Source organism: Platichthys flesus, chromosome 9 (genome assembly GCF_949316205.1).
Source record: "Platichthys flesus chromosome 9, fPlaFle2.1, whole genome shotgun sequence".
Taxonomy (NCBI): domain Eukaryota; kingdom Metazoa; phylum Chordata; class Actinopteri; order Pleuronectiformes; family Pleuronectidae; genus Platichthys; species Platichthys flesus.
The window spans coordinates 4,301,395-4,316,499 of NC_084953.1; the positions used below are offsets into that span (position 1 = coordinate 4,301,395).

A 15,105-nucleotide genomic window follows, 5' to 3' on the forward strand; every position below is an offset into this window, starting at 1 on the left:
ACATTGTGTGTGTGTGTGTGTGTGTGTGTGTTTGCTATGTGACCCAGTTTGTGTGTCCTAATCAGTTCCTGCAGTAGAATTTGTGTCCTGGAATTTCCCAAGTTGCCCTGTTATTGATCAGGACCCAAGGTGAGTAAATACGACCTCTGACCCTGGGAGACGAACCCTCACAGGTCATGTTCCAGTAAATGACACCGTGTGTGGACACCCATTTTTTAAATCCATGGTAAAGGATAAATAAAAATAAAATACAAACCTTAAATTATCGATAAACTAGAACAGTGCTCGGGGGCGTGCCTACCTCTGTCAAGACTCACTCCCTCTCTCTCTGAAGAAGTCCTGGATCCACCTGTTAAACCTCAAACATCTATTGTTAATAGCTCCAGTAGCTTCTCTGCTATCCTGCAGCCAGATTGCAACGACCTGCTCGGCGTCAGTTACTCTTCGCCAAGTATCTCAAATAACTTGAGCGATAGATATGTGAAAATCAGATGTTAAAACCATTAAACCACTCGATTGGACCGATTGGGTTTATTCAGGTGAGGTAATGGTGTGAGGCCTGAGCGTCGTCTTCAACTGGATCAAACGTGAAAAGAGTTTTCACTCCAGGACTTCACCAGACATGTCTGTTTACACAAGCACAGAAAGTCACAGTATTTCCGGGCCTGGTGGTGCAGTGGTCATGGTCGCCTCACAGCCAGAAGGTTTTGGCTTTGAATCCCAGGATATTCAGGTCAGGTTCACTGGAGACTCTAAATTTGTGTTTGTCTCTGTGTGTCGGCCCTTGTGTTACCCCTCCTCTCGGCCAATGTCCCCGCGGTTTGGCTGCTGCCCCTCAGTTTCGATAACAGATTGGATGGAGACTGCTCTTACACAAGATCAAACTGTCGATCAAAGGTTGCATCAAACCCTCCACTGAAACCAGCTGCTGTCAAAATACGCGAAATTCGTGACTGTGTATCTCTGACGGTCAGTAACCCCTGTTCCCTTGGATCTTTCCCAACTGAGGGAGTATAAACACCCCCACAGCGTTCAGGTCTCTGAGACAGACCGAGCTGCTGTCAGTCGACTGTCTTCCTCTTCATCGTCTTCACCCCCCCGGGCAGTTTCCCTCTTGAATTTGCTCATCGCTGGTGCCAACACTTTAAATCCTCAGCATGCACGGGCTGGCGGCGTGGAGCTGGTTGTTGCTCTGCTGTGGAGCAGCAGGCGTGTCCGGCCTGAGGAGAGAGTACTTCCTCAGGATCGAGGAGGTGTCGTGGAACTACGCCCCGAGCGGGATGAACATCATTCAGAACCGCACCCTGGACGAGGACGAGTAAGTGGACAATCCTTGTGTTGCATTACAACACTTCGATCACAAACAGAGTCAGGCCTCCAAAATACAACAGTGGCAATATTTACTGTCATCAAGAGAAATCAGGGCAACGGTGTCCTCTGGAGGTGAACAGGAGGTAGAGCGAATCAGACCTATGGTTCGATTCCCGGCTCCATGCCTCACTCTGGCTCCTGTAGGATGTGTGATAGAGAAGTTCTGTATAAACAGATCATTAACTATTACAGAAAACCCCTCACTGATTTTTTTAGTCATTTAAAGTTATACAGACGGGAATAAATCATTGAGTTGATGAAAATCTCCCATCTCCACCTCCTACGTGTCCGTACTGGTACAGCTGCCAATTCTCTCCAATAAACCCCTGAACTAATCCAGTGTTTTCCATTTGAACCTGCACATCTTTAAATCTGCGTGAACAGAAGAAGGACCCCGACTGACCTGGTGGTATAACGGACAGGGCCGCGTGCGCTCCTGGCTGAACCCTCGTCACCCCTCGTTCTGTTTCCGTCTGGTCTGGAGACACTTTGTCAACATGCAGGGAAAACAGAGACAGGGATTCATTTCTCCCTGATGTCATTGGCCTGGACTTTGAACATTAACCCTGCAGAGTTTGTTTTTTATAGTTTTTGTTATTTGGTGGTGGAGTGGATCTTCTGGATCAAAACACGAGAATACCAAGTTTGCATGTTCTCAATGTACCTATAGTCCAAAGACATGCAGACAGGGGGTCAGCTGGGATTGACCTCAGCCACGACCCTTAAAGAATAAACCACATAGATAACAAACATAATGGTTTGTTTTGAGACTGTTTTCTGTAGAAATGTCCCCACAGGACAATATCCTTGAACCTTATGAACATATGGATGCGTGAAGTGACACCTCTCATCTAGTTGTACTCTTGTATAATGTATTTTATTTCTAGGTTTTGGAATAATGGTTGCCTTTTTTTGACAGCGTATCATAGCACAGGCGTAAATAATAAAAAATAGTTTCAGAGTCCTGATATTTTAAAAGCTGGGTGTTCTCATTCCCAATGACTGTTCTTATGATGAGAAATCATGATGTATGCTGTGAAAGAAATATATTTTGAATCTATTTCCTAAATATATTAACTGTAATACACAGAATAATAATAAGTAAAATGCTCTCTCTCTCTCTCTCTCTCTCTCTCTCTCTCTCTCTCTCTCTCTCTCTCTCTCTCTCTCTCTCTCTCTCTCTCTCTCTTTCTCTCGCTCTCTCTCTGTAGAGAAGCCTCTGTTTTCCTAAAGCGAGGCCCCCAGCGGATCGGCCCCACCTATAAGAAGGCTGTTTATAAGCACTACAGCGACGCCACCTACAGGATAGAGGTGGTAAAGCCGGACTGGCTGGGCTACCTGGGACCTCTGCTGATGGCCGAGGAGGGAGACACAGTGACAGTCCACCTGAAGAACGCTGCGTCCAGACCTTACAGCATCCACCCACATGGACTGAACTACAGCAAGGGCAACGAGGGTGAGGCCTGAACCCCAGCACGGACAGATGGGACTCACTGACCCCCCCACACACAAACCTGTATGACTGTGGTTGTGTTTGTCTCCTCAGGAGCCCTCTACCCAGATGGCACAAGTCCAGAGCTGAAGCGGGACGACTCTGTGGCTCCTGGTGCATCCATGACCTACGAGTGGACCCTCCCGGAAATCCACAGCCCGACTAGTGACGACAGCAGCTGTCTGACCAGATTCTACCACTCTCATGTCAGCGCTCCAAAGGACATCAACTCAGGACTTATAGGACCACTCATTATCTGTAAAAGAGGTACCGGAACCGTTTTCTCCTTCAAATACCCGGTGTTTTTAACCCGTGTGACTTAGTTTATAAGATTGCATCAACATAACTAAACAGAAAAGTGGAAGGTGTCATGGAAAACCCAGTAAACTTTGGCGGGGATCTGGAGAATAAACTGAATCTTGATGATCAACTTGTGTGACCGATGTTCACGAGGGTGAGCAATTTGGTGCAGATCCAAATAACAATCCAGATATGGTGAACTTAAATGTGACTGTTGGAAGTATGCACTCTACAGAATTCAGGTTGATCAAGTAGTATTGACAGCAATTAAATTAACTATAAGAAGTAAATTAGAAAGTGCAATTTTCCCCTTTGCCTTATTGTGAGGACACAAAACTTAAAATGGAAATACAAGTACCTTAAATTGGTACAGCAGTATGTACTTGGTTAATTATCTCCTCTCTCTTCTAGGAACCCTGGACTTACATGGTGACAAGTCCGGCGACTACCTGTACGCTCTGCTGTTCATGGTGTCGGACGAGAACTTCAGCTGGTACCTGGACGAGAACATCAACAGGTACATCACCAATCCAGCCACCAACCTGAAGGAGGACGAAGACTTCATAGAAAGCAACAAGATGCACGGTCAGCATCACATCCAAACACACACACACACACACACACACACTCACGAATACACACATGTAACCCTGAGTGTGTGTTGCAGGTATAAACGGCTTTCTGTATGGTAACTTGCCTGGACTGAGTATGTGTCAAGGCAACACAATCCACTGGCATTTGTTTGGATTAGGGAACGAGGTAACTATCCCATCATACCTGTTAACCAGAATATCTGACTTCTTTTTGGGTTGTAACTCATAACTTGGGTAAAAAGCAGTTTCTGCAAAGGGGATGAATAATATCCACACTAAAGTTTAAAAAGGAGAATACAGAGGTATTCAGATATCTCAAAATGTCCTCAAGCAAAGATATGGTAAGTCAATAGTTGTTTGAATGTCCTCCCTGCTCAACAGGTGGACATGCACTCAGTCCATTTCCACGGGCAGATCCTGACCACTCAGTACCAGCACACAGACACCATCAGTCTGTTCCCAGGCCTCAGCTCCATGGCCCAGATGACCGCAGATAACCCCGGGCACTGGCTGCTGACGTGCACGGTCAACGACCATCTGATGGGTGAGCTCACACCCGAGGTCGCCCAGGAAAAGAAATGTGTCCCACCACTGTGTGGAGGCTAAAACTAGTTTTGTGTTGTTGTTGTCATGAAGCTGGAATGCAGGCGATCTTTGAAATCAAGAAGTGTTTCCCCAACGTCCACAAGCCCCGGCCTCATGGTGAACTCAGACAGTTCTTCATCGCTGCTGAAGAGGAGGTCTGGGACTATGCTCCTGTAACACCCACTGAAGGGTTGGTTACTAACACACACACACACACGCACACACACACACACGCACACACACACACTGGTTTCTCTGAGGTCTGTGTATTTTGGTGTGTGTGCAGTGAGGCAGACAGTTTTGTAACCAGAGGTCCAAACCGCATCGGAAGCCGCTACAAGAAGGTTCACTACGTGGAATACACTGACAACACCTTCCTCACCAAGATGCTACGCAGCCCAGAGGAGAAACACCTCGGAATTCTGGGTAATCCAGGCTTTTATTCAGTAGGCGCGTCATGTGATTTTAGGTCGCGGGGGGAAAGAAGTCCCGTTTTTGCCAGTAAAAATATATTTGGATTAAAATGACATGAAAAGCTGCAAGTGCTCATATTTGAGAAGCTGTCGGTTAATTATCTGTCAGTCAACTGCTTAATTGTCGAATGTAAAATAATCGTCTAATCATCCAGGAATGAATGAAAATAAATGGTGTCCATGAGAATCTTGTTAATTCATATTTCAAGTGTTTGACATACTTCACCGGGATCTTATTTGTATTCTGCTGTGTGGAACTTTGCTTCCTGTTTCAAAACAACTTAATCCATATTCCTGGGAGTCTTTTCATTTGCAGTCCCATGTCTTAGATCTGGAGACTTCACTTCAGATGTCTCCCAACTCAATGTCCTGTTGAGGGACTCTGTCCTAAGTTTCCACTTCCTGTCTACGACTGCAGGTCCGGTGCTACGAGCTGAAGAGCGGGACACCATCAATGTGGTGTTCAAGAACAAAGCCAGCCGGCCGTACTCCATACAGGCGCACGGTGTTCAGTACGACGTGGAGCAGGACGGGACGCTCTATTTCAATGAACCTGAAGGTAAATGCATGCATGTGCACACTTGGTTATCGGTGCATGAGATGTCCTATCACTAGAGAGTTTCTTCATCTGTTATCATGTGTCCCTCTTCCGTCTTTTCCTCAGAGACTCACACAGCCAAGAAACTACGGGAGCTGAAGAGGGAACCAAGTGGGTCCAAATCTTTAATTCTTAGCATTACCTACAGAGATCCCTTTTCATTCTAATGGTTCTCCTCCTCTGGGGTTTTCAGGAGTAGTGACTCCTCTACCAGCGGCTCTGGTCAAACCTGGGACGATGCACACCTACGAGTGGACGGTGCCGGTTGGTGCTGGTCCGGTGAGTGGGGAGGCCGACTGTCTCACGTACCTCTACTACTCTGCAGTGGACCCTGTTAAAGACACCAACTCTGGACTGGTGGGACCCCTCCTCATCTGTGGACAAGGAAAACTGAAGAAAGGAGTACAGGTGAGGACAGAGTCAGAGGAATTCAACGTCAACCTCAAGTTCCCCCTTTATAAAAAAGTTTGTGTTTCCTGTTCTAGACATCATGAGCAGAAGAACGTTTAGTCCTAGGAAACGCCCCTTTCAGATTTTCTGCAGGTTATTAAGAGGTGCTAGTTCATAGTCGGCTTGTTTCAAGTTTGACATCAAGATGGACTAGGACAACGTTTTTGTCAAACCAGCGAAGCAGCAACTGTGAAACCATATTTCAGCCCTTCCAATTTATCGGTTGTCTGACAAAAATCGGCCGATAGTCTCTAGCCGATATGAAGACCTTTATTTTATTGAATAAACATCGCAGAATAGAAGACAGGTTATTGAGTCATAATGAAACCACAGTGTGACACGTTTCCTCTTCTCCTCATGTAGAAAAACTTTAATAAGGAGTTCCACCTCATGGCAACGGTGTTCGACGAGAACCTGAGCTGGTACCTGGACGAAAACATCAACGCCTACGCCACTGCTGCCAGCACTGTAAACAAGGAGGATGAGGGCTTCATGGAGAGCAACAAGATGCACTGTGCGTAGGAGACACACACTGATCACATGGCAGCTTGTTTATTACCTGTAAAGATCTAAGAGGTCTCTGTATCTGTTTATTTACGTGCTGGAGGGGAGGAATTGTGGTTCCATCGTGGCAGATTTTGAAACTAATGTTGTTTTTTCTGTGCTCTGCTTTTTAGCCATCAATGGGTTTGTGTACAGGAACCTCCCCGGCCTGACCATGTGCAAGGGGGACAAAGTAACGTGGCACCTGTCGGGACTCGGCTCGGAGACGGACATCAACAGCCTTCACTTCCAGGGAAACCGCTTCATCTATCGCCAGAACAGACGAGACACCATCAGCGTTTTCCCTCACATCTCGCACACGGTCACGATGGAGCCAGACAGCATGGGTACACGTCTCCCTCCGGCTCCACCCAGTCAATTAACGCCCTAGAACAACATCTTTTAAACGTATTCTTATGATATAGATTCCTGGAGAAATCATGTCTCCCTCTAACCATCACGACAAACCTGAACAAATCCTAAAAACCAAAACCACATCTTCATGCTCATTGTTTGACAAAGTGAAAACAAACAGAAACATCGTCAAAACACAAATTGGTTGCCACAGACGCACAACAGCTCACAAAAACACGATTAAATTGTTTTAACCACTGCACCACGCTTGATTGTGTACCACTACGCTAAGCACCTCAAGAAAATGCAGGCATGTAATGACAAACCTGTACGTGTGTGGCCGAGCGAGGACAGAACGACTCTGACAACTGAAAAACACAAATCAGAATCAGAATCCTTTTATTTGCCAAGTATGTTTGCACATACAGGAAATTGCTTTGGTGTTGTTCGTTGTTGCACTCAACATAAAACAACGATATAAAAAAAACTTCCATTTGATCGCAGCTGGGTTTTAACATTAAGTTGTGTACGTGTAATGTGTGCTTCAGGTCAGTTTGAAGTGGTGTCTCCGACAGTGATGCATTATCGAGGCGGCATGAGAGCCAACTACACAGTCAGGAAGTGCACCATCTTTTCGCGGCAGAGCGAGGTCATGCTCCACTCGAAAACATACTACGTCGCCGCCATAGAAATAGACTGGGACTATGCTCCCAACCGCACCTGGGAGGCCGAGATGTTCCGAGGTCAAGACAGGTATAGACACGACCGTCCCCCCCAACGTTATTCTGTCCTGATCCAGTCAATAAAAACAGTTCCTGACTGTGTGAGTGATTTTTTGAAAGAAATGATTTGTGTCCCCCTGCAGTCCGGCTCCTGTCTTCCTGGACAAGCAGGGGGGCTTCATCGGCTCCAGGTACAAGAAGGTGGTGTACCGCCAGTTCACCAACAGCAAATTTACCAAGCAAGTGGAGAGACTGGCCGATATGGAACACCTGGGAATTATGGGTAGGCTCTCAAGGGTGGGAAAGCAGAACAGAACTGTCTTGATCTGACGTAAACACTGTGCTGTTGAAGTATGAACTCAGATTTTAAAGACGTTAGACATCATGTAGCCTGATCTGGTTCTTTCTCTTCCTCTCAGGGCCGATGATACACGCTGATGTTGGGGACAAGGTGTCTGTGGTTTTCAAGAACATGGCGTCCAGACCTTATTCTATTCACGCCAGTGGAGTCAAGACAGAGGTCCCTGAGGTCCACCCCACCCCACCAGGTGCACACAGGCAGGAGAGCAGCTGACAGGAAGCTGATTTCATGAAAATGCTTGTTTTCCTTTGTGATCTGGTGGATTGCTGCTGCTGACATATGCATATTGATTGAATGGTTATGATGATTATGATATCTATATAAACTGTGTTTGTCTGTTAGAGCTCGAAAGGACAAAGTCCAATCACCTAAAATCTCTTGAAACGATGTAGATTGCAAATGTTTTCCTGACTAGCTCCCATCTGCTGATGTCGGGGGGGGGGGGGCTAACAACAAGACCTGATTCTGAAATCCTGGTTAACTTGTGTTTTTTTTAATGGTTGTGTTTTCCCAGGTGAGACTCACACCTACAACTGGTACGTTACAAAGAACACAGGACCAACCCCTCAGCAGGAGGATTGTTCTGTGTCGGCATACTACTCCACTGTGGATGTTGTCAAGGTACGTTACACAAACACACACACAAAAACACACAGACACATGCATTAACACAGCAACACATGTTTTTCCCTGTTCTCAAGGATATGTACAGCGGGCTGATTGGTTCGCTGGTGATTTGTCGCCGTAGCTTCGCTAGGTGAGATTTTCTGCATTGTGAAGCATTATTATATTATAAGCTGACACTGGGTTGTGTTATTAAGCTTCATAATTACAGTGAAATGCTGACGTGTTGTTTCATCAATCTGCCTCCAGGAGTCTGGGACTAAAGAAAGAGGTGGAAGAGTTCGCTCTGCTTTTCCTGATTTTTGACGAGAATGAAAGCTGGTGAGTCTAAATATGAAGAAGAGGGTGAATGGATGAGGGTAGGGATGAAAGTAGGAGGATGAATGGATGAGGGGAGGAGGCTTAATGTGCAGTATCAGACTTCTTCCAGGAACAATCCCATCTGTTCTTGTATTGTACTTGATGACGACTTTCCTCCTGCAGGTATCTGGATGAGAACATCAGGACCCAGATCAGAAGCCCTCGCCCAAACTTAAAGGACGATGAAACTTTCATTGAGAGCAACAAGATGCACGGTGAGATAAACGCACAAGTAAAATCAAACAGGTTATTCTGACAGGGGAAGAAATATACAACTTTCTGTGTGTGTGTGTTTTCTTGCAGCCATTAATGGTTTCATGTACGGTAACCTGAATGGTCTGACCATGGAGGTGGGGGATAAGGTGTACTGGTACCTGATAGGAATGGGCAGTGAGGTGGACATACACACAGCACACTGGCACGGACACAGTGTGCAATATAAGGTGAGGAAAAACACAACACAAGCCAACACAATCACAGGTTACAACCACAAACACGATGACACATTCGCCTCCTCTCTGCAGCTCGGCGGAGATTCTCACAACACGGATGTGTACGATCTGTTTCCAGCAACATTCCAGGTAAAAACCTCATGACCTGAGCGACTTCCTGTTAAAACTCCTTTTGTCTTTGTTGCATTTTAACACCAACAAATGAGTTTTAGGGGATCAGTGTTTGCAGGAACTATCAAATCCAACAAAACTAACAGGAATGATAACACAAACTGCTGCTGAGAGCAAACAAGCAAGAAATAGACAACAGAAAATACAGTGTTTTTAAACAGATCCACTTTAAGTAAGAGAACTGAAGGTGAGCATTTTGTATCTTGTGCACAATCGTGTGTCTCCAAAGAAGGACAGATAGGATTTCATTACATATTATGTTATAAGGCGAAAAATTTAATTAAGCCTTTAGAGACACATGTGAATTTTTTGTTCTGTACGGAAAATATAAAAACACTTCTCGGGGCTAAACGATACAAACAAATAAATATTTATATTATAATTTAAATTATTTTAATAGAAATTTTACACGAGCATTGAAATTTCATCTTTAGAACCAATAAAAAGGAAAATATCTGAAGTGTGTTGAACTGTGTGTGAAACTCTGGATCAGTGGATCATGTTCTCTTCTCTCTCACCTGCAGACGGTGAAGATGCGTCCTCAGTTTCCTGGCACTTGGCTTCTCCACTGTCACGTCAATGATCACATTAAAGGTGGCATGGAGGCCATGTACACTGTGACTGAGAAAGGTAAGGAAGCAGGGGGAAGATGATGATGATGATGATGATGATGATGATGATGATGATGATGATGATGATGATGATGATGATGATGATGATGATGATGATGATGCTTTGTAGGTGATGACATGTTTGTTTTTCCTCCACAGCGAAGGAGAAGGGATTCTTTGGCTGGACGGGTCGAGGAAAATAAATCCATATTGAAAAAAACATGTAACATATAATAAAACACATGTATAAATTCAGTCTAATGTGAACAGCTACGTACTGCCTCCTCCCTGTTAGCGGAGAGAACAAAAAAAGTTGAACCCGATTGTAACTCTGCAAGATGGCTGCATTTGTACACTTTTCTCGGGAGAAAGTGAAGACGACTATCCAATCCTTCTAACAAAGTTCTAATTGTTGAATTTTACTACACCTGTCTTGGTCTCAGCAGGCTGATGGAAAATATAAAGCCAAAAACTGCAAAGGTCAATAGTATTATGTGGATAATTTATGTGTGGCCAACAATTATAATCAGGCAGCAGGTGGCGCTGTAGTCTGATGGAACATTGTTTTGGCACTGCTGGTGTATTCAAAACCAGGAACAGGGTACAATTAATCTACTGCATGAGATATGGGAGACTATTTATTTATTTTTCTATTTCTTTTGGATATGTTCAAATCTAATAATACTAAATCTCAAAATAAGCTATAAAATAAAATACAAATCTAATGTACAAATATAGCAGTTTCACGTCTCGTCCTGTACTTATAGAGCAGTTTATTTAGTGGTTGTAGTGTTGCTGTTCAGGCTGTGACCAGAAGGTGGCACAATCAGACAGATGTGATCATATCAAACAGAGCTTCTGGTCACAAGATGTTAGTTCTAAGGTGATTCCTTGGTTAAATGTTGCCTTTGACTAAATTATGTATTGTTTATTCAGTTCATCAAACAACAATACAAATGAATATATAATTACACCTCATAGGAATACAAATCAGTATTTCCAAAATCAAGTTGTGCAGAAAAAACTCACAGAACTTGATCTGAATCCAAGTACTAACGTTTTTGAAAGTATTTATACATATCATCTTGACGTTTTACACACATGTGATATCCACAGCAGAATTTATGTCATCTCCCACAGGCTCTACCCAGGTGACATTACTTATCTTAACGTCTGACCTGAACTATCTTCGTCTGCGTTCTTCATACAAACTCAAATTCGATTTCCTCGACATTCTCCAGAGTTCATCTCCTAAAATGTCTAAATAGAAACAGTAGTTCTAAAGTCTGTGATCTGTCCGGCTGGATGAGCACAGTCTCACATCAGCGTGAAGCAGCTGATCTATGTGTTCAGGATCTATAACCCTTAAATTTAGAAAAAAAACGATCTTTGGGTTTGAATCCGCAGCTTGACCCGGTTTCGATACATCAGAAACTTTTCTTCCTGGGCCAAAAGTTCCTCTATTTTCCAGCTGATTTCTCTACCAATAGGTTTCCAGCAACTTTCACCTCAAAGCTTCTGACATATAGGTCGTCAAGGTGATGAAACCAGGAGCCTTTGAATGAGTCGGTGCCCCACAGAGGGCGGTGAGGGCGGGGGGGGTTCCACGTATCAGAAGGTCCCCACCTGTCCTTCAACTCGTGTGATTCCTGGAAACTTGAAGAGTTCAGCAGTGCAGTGTCAGCATTGTGTAAATAATTCCATAAATAGATAGTAAATAAATAGTCACTTCAGGTTCCAGATAAAAGCCTCAAATACATCAACCACAGGCTGGTTGAGGAGCCACTTTATTCTCATTTTGCCCTTTTTGAGTTTTCATGGATATTCAGAAATGGAAAAGATTAACAGACACACACACACACACACACACACACAAACTGTCCCCCCCCCCCCCCCCACACACACGCACACTGTACCGAGATGAGATCGGTGTCTGAGCAGTCTCCTGCAGTCTCCTCCATTAGCTGTAAAGGAAATGGAATTTAAAAGATTCAGACCATGAAATGTGCCCAATGCCAGCTCTGATATAAACCTCCACTGAATCTCAATGATGTGCTAACGGCTCCTGTCACACTCACCTAGAGAAACTAGACAGTCACTCTCACTCAGAACCTCGGTGGCGTTACAGAACTGCTGCACATAAATACTATGCATCTGCGCGTATTGTGCGTTCGTGTGATGTGGGAATAATCACAAACAAAGTGTTGCTGATGGTAAAGATTCATGTGGGTGCAAGGGTTGCTGACATCGTCACTTATACACCACTTAACCTAATTCTAAAACCAAGTCTACATAGCAGCTTCTAATGTGGACTTGTTAAATGTCACTAGTAAACTGAATGTGGATCTCTCACAAGCACCTATAGCATCAGACTTTTTAAACATTTCAATATGTATATTATGATTAAGGTAAAAGATATTTATACTTCTGTACCACCTGATCATTTCTCTTTGCTTTTCGTTCTGAGGTAAATGCTGGAAAAAGGTGTCAGGATGTTAAAACACATAAATACATCACATTTTCTTTACAGCGTCTATTTATTTTGCTTCAAAACACATGAACACATGGAATTTGGAACAATGACTTCACCTGTCGGGGAATGGGACCTTCTGAGCAGCAGGTGAATGCTCAGTGAGTTGCTAAATGCGCCACTGCTGTTTAATTGATGCAGACGCCCTGGTGGCACATAGCTCATATATCCCAGCTGCTTTCTTTGCTCTCCGGTTACTTGCAGCTGCTACGGTAACTTTATTCGATTTTGTTTACAAATAGACATGAACGTTTCCCAGAAACATCTGGATGGCCCCCTGGTGGCAGCCAGCAGAATAGGTGGGAAAAAACACCTCCTCCATGTTAGCAGAGGGGAAATAGACCAAACTAAATATGATGTCTTTTATTTGAGGTTCTTCTTATTGTACTGATGTTAGGTGGTTTTAATCAGTTATTTGATGCTATAAAAAGTTCAAGATGGCATCAAACTTATTCCGGATATTTTGGCATCACCTTTGCACAGTGGGAGGAAACGGAGACGTGTCATCCATCTTTATTTATATATAACATTATAGTGGATTAAAAAGTTTCTGAGATTTGCTGTCATGAGGTCACCTTTTGTGCAAGTTATGGTAAATATGTGCATGTCTTTAGTAAATGTAATTATTTTAATACACTTACACTCTAATCTAATTCAGTCACATTTCATGGAGGACTCTCATGGTCTTTGACATCAGGAGGCTCTCTGATGCAGACTGTTTAGAGTCTGAGCGTTGTCCATGTGCTGCTGACACAAATACAGTTTTGGCTCTGTCTGGACAGCCGGCCTATCAGGGCTGATCGCCTGCGACACTAGCATGCTGGAAGCAGACGGCTGGCGATGCGTGCAGTCGGGTCTCTCTCCCACACTGGGCTCCCTGGGTAGATTTGACATAAGCCTAATTAATGATTTGATAACTGCAGAGGCGTTAAAAGGAGCATGGAGACCGGCATGAATTCCAAATGCGAGAGCTAAACTGGCTAGTAATAAGATGTGAAGGGATTTCTTAGCAGCAGCTTTTCCCACACGCTCTCCCTTTCTCTCTCTGCCTCTCACTGGTTCTCAGATCAGCCCAGTGTGAGCTCCACCTCACGCTGCGAGCAAGAAACAAGTTGCATATTTAAGAGCAAAACAAAGCAGATGTTTATTGGAAGCTGCGCTGCCTTTGAGCTGCGCGGTGAACCCTGAAGCTGGTCGCTCTTAAAGTCAACCATCCGTAGGATAGGCGAGTCCTTTTGGATAAATAAAACTGTGCTGACGGGTCTCAGTGGGGTTTGTTCTAAACATGATGGATTGATTCCTGAACCGGGCGGCGGAGTGGAGGCCCCCGAGGGGCCCCTTGAGTTTCACCTGCAAAATGATGTTGAAGGAAAAACTAAAAAGATGCCAAATGGTCACCACACTGCTCTCCTGGTACTTACCTCTTTTGCACCATAGAAGAAGAAAAAGGCCCCTACGCTCTGGTCAGGCTGGTAGTGCGATCTCTGTGAAGCCCTTCACATTATGACACCAAACAGTCACCCGTCTGTAGTAGAAAGTCCCACGAGTTGAACTACCAGACACCAACACTCAAGGAAACCTCAAGGAGGCCTAATCACCCTAATCTGGTAATAGTACTTTGACAATAATGCTCTAATATGAGAATAAAATCAAAAAATAATTCAAAATAAAGTTAGTAATGTTTCAAGAATACATTTTTCATGTGATGAGAATAAAATAGAAATGCTATGATAGTTAAAATATAATACCATGACGGTAAAGATAAAAAATTAAATTCTTCAAAGGCTAAAAGTTAAGGTGGAGTCTCACAAAATTGTTGTTGCTGTGGACTAATGTAATCAACTGTTCTCAGGGGCCTCTCTCAGCTCAGGGACAGGCTTGCTTGCCTTGTAGCGACGCCTCTGGTGCTGTGTGCAGTTGAGTATTAGAAGAGGTGTGAGCTGTGTGTTGCTGTGGCTGCAGGCTGCTACAGGACCGTGATGGAGGAGAAGCAGCCGAGACTTAAGGGCAAAGCTTCTGATTTACGCCCCAGCCTCCACCTGAGGTCCGGGGCGTTCGGTCCTGACTGACATTTGGTGCTGAACGTTGATAAAAGAGTTCTGAAATGAGCGGGATGCACAGGGAGCTCAGATACGTGTAGGAAGCCTGGTTCAACAGCCGAGGTGATTCCAGGTACATCCGGCGGGCAGGAGACCCTCAGGTAAGACCCCGAGCCTGTTAGAGGACGTATAGCTCATATCGGGCCCTGGAGTGATCAGGTTCCCCCTGGAGGAGCTGGGGGCTGCAGCTGAGGAAAAGTCCAGACAAACTTAATGTGAACATCTCAGCAAAACTCCCTGTTCACCTGGAATAATCCTGTTTTGGCTGTAGAGCAAGGTAAACGTTCTCTGTGGCCTCAGTCACCAAATACCATGTGACAGAACTGGATGACTTTGTTTCTCGAGCATTTTAGTGTGGCTGAGTCCTTTCCTTGAACATTGGGAGATAGGGCGTTTTCTTCCTTTGATTTGTTTAT

At 44.5% G+C, this 15,105-nt stretch overlaps 1 protein-coding gene across 1 annotated transcript; it reads left to right on the forward strand.

Moving 5' to 3' along the window:
* Window positions 1–1,037: 1,037 nt before the first annotated feature.
* cp (ceruloplasmin) lies at window positions 1,038–10,315 on the forward strand. The gene is made up of 24 exons (XM_062395384.1): window positions 1,038–1,318; window positions 2,583–2,827; window positions 2,918–3,130; window positions 3,575–3,748; window positions 3,831–3,922; window positions 4,138–4,300; window positions 4,393–4,531; window positions 4,628–4,767; window positions 5,233–5,373; window positions 5,479–5,523; window positions 5,606–5,820; window positions 6,226–6,376; window positions 6,540–6,752; window positions 7,308–7,512; window positions 7,625–7,764; window positions 7,901–8,029; window positions 8,357–8,463; window positions 8,544–8,599; window positions 8,716–8,787; window positions 8,950–9,041; window positions 9,130–9,269; window positions 9,351–9,407; window positions 9,974–10,079; window positions 10,220–10,315. The coding sequence occupies exons 1-24, from the start codon at window positions 1,158–1,160 to the stop codon at window positions 10,261–10,263; spliced, it is 3,240 nt and encodes a 1,079-aa protein (XP_062251368.1). The 5' UTR covers window positions 1,038–1,157; the 3' UTR covers window positions 10,264–10,315.
* The last annotated feature ends 4,790 nt before the right edge of the window (window positions 10,316–15,105 follow it).

What these genes read in the sequence shown, in the direction of transcription:
- cp (XM_062395384.1), top strand. Translation starts at nt 1,158, where the DNA reads ATGCACGGGCTGGCGGCGTGGAGCTGGTTGTTGCTCTGCTGTGGAGCA. An exon ending in GGTCAACGACCATCTGATGG is followed by an intron (nt 4,301 to 4,392) that starts GTGAGCTCACAC and finishes GTTGTCATGAAG; the next exon opens with CTGGAATGCAGGCGATCTTT. An exon ending in CCACTGTGGATGTTGTCAAG is followed by an intron (nt 8,464 to 8,543) that starts GTACGTTACACA and finishes CCTGTTCTCAAG; the next exon opens with GATATGTACAGCGGGCTGAT.